A 7,296-nucleotide genomic window follows, 5' to 3' on the forward strand; every position below is an offset into this window, starting at 1 on the left:
CTTTGGTGGGATTCTCCTTTTGTGGCTCCAACAAGGCTTACTGCTTTCCGAAGGACTTCTTCTTCTTTTTTTTTAATTAATTAATTAATTATTTTTATAAACATATTATATATATATTTTTAAATATTTTATTTATTTGACAGACAGAGATCACAAGTAGGCAGAGAGGCAGGCAGAGAGGGGGGGGAAGCAGGCTCCCTGCTGAGCAGAGAGCCTGACACGGGGCTCAATCCCAGAACCCTGGGATCATGACCTGAGCCAGAGGCAGAAGCTTAAACCCACTGAGCCACCCAGGTGCCCCCATATAATATATTTTTATCCCCAGGGGTACAGGTCTGTGAATCACCAGGTTTACACACTTCACAGCACTCACCAAAGCACATACCCTCCCCAGTGTCCATAACCCCCCCCCTTCTCCCAACCCCCCCTCCCCCCAGCAACCCTCAGTTTGTTTTGTGAGATTAAGAGTCACTTATGGTTTGTCTCCCTCCCAATCCCATCTTGTTTCATTGATTCTTCTCCTACCCCCTTAAGCCCCCATGTTGCATCACCACTTCCTCATATCAGGAAGACCATATGATAGTTGTCTTTCTCCGCTTAACTTATTTCGCTAAGCATGATACGCTCTAGTTGCATCCACGTCGTCGCAAATGGCAAGATTTCATTTCTTTTGATGGCTGCACAGTATTCTATTGTGTATATATACCACATCTTCTTTATCCATTCATCTGTTGATGGACATCTAGGTTCTTTCCATAGTTTGGCTATTGTGGACATTGCTGCTATAAACATTCGGGTGCACATGCCCCTTCCGAAGGACTTCTTGAGATAGATTTTAATACATTTTGTCATCAGCATCAGCATCAATATAATGAGGGTGCAGATGGTGATAATGAGAAGATGCATTCCCTAAGCATGCAATGCTGCATGACCACGGCCACCTGTGAACAAGCCTGATGCTCTGACCGGCATTGCACTAAGTGCTGTCAGTAGAACCTGATTTTCTTTAATCCTCAGGATTACCTGCAAGACACTGACCATTATTCCTCTCTATACAGATGAGGAAACAAGCTTGAAAAAGGTAACTAACATCAAGATTGAAATCGAAGTGGGCGCCTGGGTGGCTCAGTGGGTTAAAGCCTCTGCCTTCGGCTCAGGTCATGATCCCAGGGTCCTGGGATCGAGCCCCGCATTGGGCTCTCTGCTCGGCAGGGAGCCTGCTTCCTACTTCTCTCTCTCTGCCTGCCTCTCAGCCTACTTGTAATCTCTGCCTGTCAAATAAATAAATAAAATCTTTAAAAAAAAAAAAAAAAAGATTGAAATCGAAGTCATCTGATTTTAAAGTTTACTTTGGACCACTACTCTGCATTGTGGAATTTGTCATCAGAAGTATCGAAATAACATTAGGTATAGAAGGCTGAAATCATCACTAGCCATCAGGGAGATTCAAATTAAAACCACATTGAGATATCACCTTACACCAGTTAGAATGGCCAAAATTAGCAAGACAGGAAACAACATGTGTTGGAGGGGATGTGGAGAAAGGGGAACCCTCTTCCACTGTTGGTGGGAATGCAAGTTGGTGCAGCCTCTTTGGAGAACAGTGTGGAGATTCCTCAAGGAATTAAAAATAGAGCTTCCCTATCACCCTGCAATTGCACTCCTGGGTATTTACCCCAAAGATACAGATGTCATGAAAAGAAGGGCCATCCGTACAGCAAGGTTTCTAGCAGCAATGGCCACGGTCGCCAAACTGTGGAAAGAACCAAGATGCCCTTCAACGGACAAATGGATAACGAAGATGTGGTCCATATACACTATGGAGTATTATGTCTCCCTCAGAAAGGATGAATACCCAACTTTTATAGCAACATGGATGGGACTGGAAGAGATTATGCTGAGTGAAAGAAGTCAAGCAGAGAGAGTCAATCATCATATGGTTTCACTTATTTGTGGAGCATAACAAATAGTATGGAAGACAGTTAGAGAGGAGAAGGGAGTTGGGGGAAATTGGAAGGGGAGGTGAACCATAAGAGACTATGGACTCTGAAAAACAATCTGAGGGGTTTGAATCGCCGGGGGGTGGGAGGTTGGGGGAACCAGGTGGTGGGTATTGGAGAGGGCACAGATTGCATGGAGCACTGGGTGTGGTGCAAAAATAATGAATACTGTTATGCTGAAAATAAATAAATACATTTAAAAAAAAAAAGAAGGCTGAATTCAAGTACTGATTGAAAGGGTGTCAATATAAAATATTTCCCTGGGAGATGGGAAGCAAAGGGCAAGAGGAACGGTGGGTGTTCTAGAGAGGGCAAAGGAGTACCACAGATGCTGACATGAATCAGTAGTGGGGGCGAACCACAGGCAGATTTGTCTGAGCAAAGTGAACTCTACGATCAGAAGGAATTGGTGCTGGAGGACCTTCGACTTCCCCAATCCTGGATTTAGTCTTCAGCCACTGCAGTGTACTCCTGAGTGATGCCGAGGGCTCTGGGTGAACCACGAGGGGAGTATCAGGCCGAGCAGGGTTGAAGACTTCCGGCTCAATGATCAACTTCTGAGCCCGTTCCTGAATGGAATTTATAGATTTTATTTATTTATTTGACAGACAGCAATCACAAGTAGGCAGAGAGGCAGGCAGAGAGAAAGGAGGAAGCAGGCTCCCTGCTGAGCAGAGAGCCCGATGTGCGGCTCGATCCCAGGACCCTGAGATCATGACCTGAGCTGAAGGCAGAGGCTTAACCCACTGAGCCACACAGGTGCCACCATGAGTGGAATTTAAATTCCACATGCCTGTCCTGAATCAAATCTCTACGCGTGCTTGCTATTGCATCCGGTTTCTTTAAAACAGTGCACGTTTATTATAGGTAACTCACGCTGAGTTAAAATGGCACAGTCTTTCAACAGAGATGTATTGTATGCTGTGCTCCAGGAAGGTGAAAGAGGGCTGATGGGGAGGCTGGGGGTACAGAGCTTAGAGACCCTTGTTTCTACTAGAGTCCGCTATTTCTAGTAGTCTGCTCTATTTCCCTTTCAGCGGTGGATGGAGAAGAAGTCACTTGTGTGTAGAGGACGTTTACAGTAGCAGCGCTGCCTGAGCCCAACTCCGCGCATGTCGCGCACAATGCAAACTGGGACGTGATAAATACTTGTTAAAAAAATCCCCCTCGTTACGTTGTAAGGGAACTTCCTTTCCAGAATACTGGCTAAATAAATGAATTATCACACTGGGGGTTCCAAGGAATGAAAATTTGAACACTGACTCTATTTAGAGCATCTATTTTTATTCCTCCTCTAAAAAGACCTCACTGTTCCTATTTCATTTTTCAGTCTGGTCTTTCCATTTTCCTGAAAAGCAAGAAGGACTGTGGAATAACTTGTGAGGCAAGCAGACTTTATATGAACACACTTCCTTTAAATTGTGACCACAATTATAATTAAATGCATCATCATTTCAAAGGGTCTGCATCATAATTTCACCTACTTCAAAGAGTTCTTATCAGGGGAATGGGATCAGGAGTGTTAAAGTGCTTACAAAATGCAGTGAAATCACTACAGTAATATTTTCATGGTTTAGATATTGATCAATTATGGATCTTAAAACAGTAGTCATTGGTATAAATGGAATCACAATTTAAAGCTTTTTCCTCCAGTCTTTACTCTTTTTTAGGCTCAAAATTCTAATGTTTGCTCATTGTTATTTATCAGATATAGTAGAAGGAAGAGGAGATGATGGAGTGTCGATTTACGGACCAACGTTTGAAGGTATGTGTCTTTAAATTCTGTCAGTCTGTATCAGCTGATAAATCTAACAAGACTGGATGATTCACAACTCCAAATAAGATGGTGTTTGGGATAACACTGAAAGTGGGAATTAAAAACGGAGTGGGGGAAGGTACCCCAGTCTAGTCCAGAACAGCTTTGTATACACATTTTTTTCCCTCTGCCTAATTATATTATTCCTTTAGGCTAAATTTCTAGAATTAGTATTGTGGGGTCAAAGGGAATTTATATTTTTAAGCCTTCTAATTTGCCGTGCCCGTACTCAGAATTTGGTACTTTGATAATCATCCCATTAAGACTGCTGTTGGGGATCGTTGGAAGATGGGGTCATGGTGATGGCATAGTTTTTGAATTTTTTGAAATTCCAACATAAAAACAGACTGTGTAAGTAGATAGAAAAACTAAAAACCCATGGATGACATTTACAACAAAACTAGGTGACAAGGTATCTAAATGAATTCTCAATACAAACAGATGAGGACAAACTACCTATAGCTATGAAATGTGCACGGTGTCGGCATCTATGTGGGAGAAAGCAGCACTTCTGGCTGTCTCGAGAATAGCAGAACTTCAAAATAGCCAACAGTGTGTGAGTGTAAGAGGTACCTGGCAAGGTTTGAGGCTGGAGCAGCCTAACCTCTCTGAACTCTTGAAACTGATCTGAAAGGGCACTCTTCCAGGACAGGCCCACAATGAGGAGATGTTACTGTGAATGAAACCAAAGTTATGCAGGGTAGCCGGGCAACAGTGACAAAGGAATGGGGAAAGAGCCAGGAAAGCGCAGAAAGCAAGTTGCCATATTGTCGAACACTACATGAAAACAGCACAAGAGGGAGTTTTGTGAATTGAGAAAAGCGACATCCTAAACACGTAGGAAACCTAATTTTATATAAAAACTGGCAACAAAAAGTTTCATGGTGAAGTGAAAGAGAATAAGGAGCAGAGGAACATCACTACAGATCATGAAAGCACACTAGAAAGACATGCTCACAAAACAGATAAAAACTGTACAAATTTTCAGAATGAGCCAGAAGACACAGAGAGTATGATACAAGACAGGAAAGAACTCATAAGTCAGAATTAGAAAAACTTAGAGGTTACAGAATTAGGGAAGAATTAGCAGTAAAAGAACATTTCAGAGATTAAACTCGAAGGAAATAAGGTCAAATAAACTTGACAGATATGCATGTCTTAAAAGAAGTAAAAGGTGGAAGGGGGGAATTTTTAAAACCAAAAAATAATGAAGATAAAAGGATTTATAAGAAAGTGACAAATAGCTAGAAAGAGAAGATCCAACATATGGATGGCAAATTGTCCCTAATGGATTAAATGAATGCAAGGGAATAGACAAAATACTAAGAACTAATGTTGAAAAAAACTGTCCAGAATTTAAAAAGGATTTGATGAGTTTCACACAAATTATGAGAGAGACCTTGACATCAAGATTGGTGATGAGCAGTAATCACATAGTTACTGTGAAACTAAAATTTAATGAGGAATCAAAGGTGAGAGTATGATATATAATGACTGTATCTTTAGCCTACTCTTTCAAAACTGGAAGAAAATGTAAAGAACATATGCAAAAACTTTAAACTATTTTCAGTAATTACACTGGTGATGGTATTATTTTGAGACTTTTATATCTGTAATATGGAAAAAGTAAGTAATTATAGGATTTCCTAAATTCATCATTTCAGGTGTCCTTGCGAATCATGATTTTCAATGTGCAAGAAGGGAGATACAAATCAAATATGACAGAAGCCAATAAGTCAAATATTCTGTACTGGAAATACTGGTTTAAACTCACAAAGTATCATATCTACCTATATAGCTCTATCCACTGAATTGGACAAGGACTAACTTAGTAGCATCACACACTCCTAGCATTTACATTGGTGTTCTGAAGTGTTATTTCTCACTTAAAGAAACCACGGTTCCTCAGGGAAATGGCAGGTTTCAGTTCCAGGACAGGACATTACAAAATGAGCCTTGAAACTCATGTTTAGTCATGCTATTATCAGATAGCAAGAAAGCTATTAAAGATTTACTAGGGTCATGTCAAAGGCCTTGGGAGACAACTTGAAGAGGCTCTCACTGGCCAAAGATTTGAACTTCAAAAAGAATAGTAATTGCAAATAATTGAAACCCAACAAATATTTTAAATCCATGAATTCATAATGACATCATATTATAAAATAAAGCCTAATAGCTTATCTTTGAGGGAATGATGGGAAACAAATTCATTATCTTGAAAAACTGATAAACAAAAGCAAAGAATCAAGCATTTATCTTGCCTTTCCCATATGAACTGTACCAAATTGTAGGTAAGAGAAAATTGCTACTTACAACAGCATTCCAATAGATAGATGAGAAAGAAATAATAGAATTAGAATAGTATCATTTTGCTGCTCCAGTGAAATAGTGGATCTAAGCCTTTGCTGCATTGTTATCTGCTAACTTCACAAAAACAGGGACAACCAGACATTATGAGCCTTCTGTGGAAAGAACGCACCACCAAAGGGACGGAACATGAGTTTGATTAAGCCTCTGGATCCAGCTGCCAATCTGTAGGAAATATAGCTAGTTCTGATGTCATGTGGTCCTAAAGATCTCTGCACTATGAAAATCATGCATTAAAAACTGCAGGACTTATGGCAAATGTGAGGTGCGAGAAAACCCTTCCTCAGTGACACGTTAAAATACAGAGTATCCTCATAAAACCAGTAACAGTTTAACATCTATTTATATGGTCAAGAAACACAGAAATACTAGAATGAATTTGGCACTCTACCTCGAAAGCTCCCTGACGTTTGAGGAGGTGGTGTGGGAAGAGGTGTAGCTTGTGACTGATTGTGAAGTGGTGGAAGGAGGGCTCTCTGAGATTGGAGGCAAGCTGTAGCATCAGATGTGGGTGGACACAGCTCATACTGAGGTCACCTGTGGCAGATGTCTGAGGTGTGGGTGTTTCGATGCAGCTCAGTTCAGCTGCGAGCCATTTTCTACATTTACCTGGTGTTTCTCCTAGACATTGCACATAAACATGGGCAAGATTCGTTAAGCTCAGATGTTCCCAATATATCAAATAAGCTGAAATTGACTTGCCCTCTCAACATAAGTATTACAGGCAAGAGGACAAGACAAAGAACACAGAAACATACTGAAATGCCTGAAACACGTGCAGTCAGCAAACTTTGGACTGGGAAAAATTCTAGAGGTTAAAGAGCTCAGGTTTATTAACAGATAAAAGAAAGAAAAAGAAAACAACAGTCTCTCTCTACTGAGTTTAAAAAAAAAAAGTAAAGAGATAGACGCAGACCTTGAAGATTAAGAGACTTAAAATTCATAACAAGTCTTTTAAAATGGTAAAGACTGGGGAACCTGGATGGTTCAGTTAGTTATGCATTTGCCTTCAGCCTGGGATACAGCCATGCACTGGGCTCCCTGCTGAGCAGGGAATCTGCTTATCCCTTCTCCCCCCATCTCTTCCCCTGCTCTCTTTCCCTCTTAAAATAA

The 7,296-nt window shown here is 40.8% G+C and overlaps 1 protein-coding gene across 1 annotated transcript in view; it reads left to right on the plus strand.

The window, feature by feature from the left end:
* The window catches only part of PPIL6 (peptidylprolyl isomerase like 6), a 33,874-nt gene that overhangs the window by 14,135 nt on the left and 12,443 nt on the right, over nt 1–7,296 (plus strand). Inside the window, exon 6 of the mRNA XM_045080232.1 lies at nt 3,709–3,765. Coding sequence (XP_044936167.1) covers nt 3,709–3,765 — 57 coding nt within the window. The remainder of the gene's footprint in view (nt 1–3,708; nt 3,766–7,296) is intronic.

Source organism: Mustela putorius, unplaced genomic scaffold, assembly GCF_011764305.1.
Source record: "Mustela putorius furo isolate JIRA1106 unplaced genomic scaffold, ASM1176430v1.1 tig00000450_pilon_pilon_pilon, whole genome shotgun sequence".
NCBI lineage: Eukaryota > Metazoa > Chordata > Mammalia > Carnivora > Mustelidae > Mustela > Mustela putorius.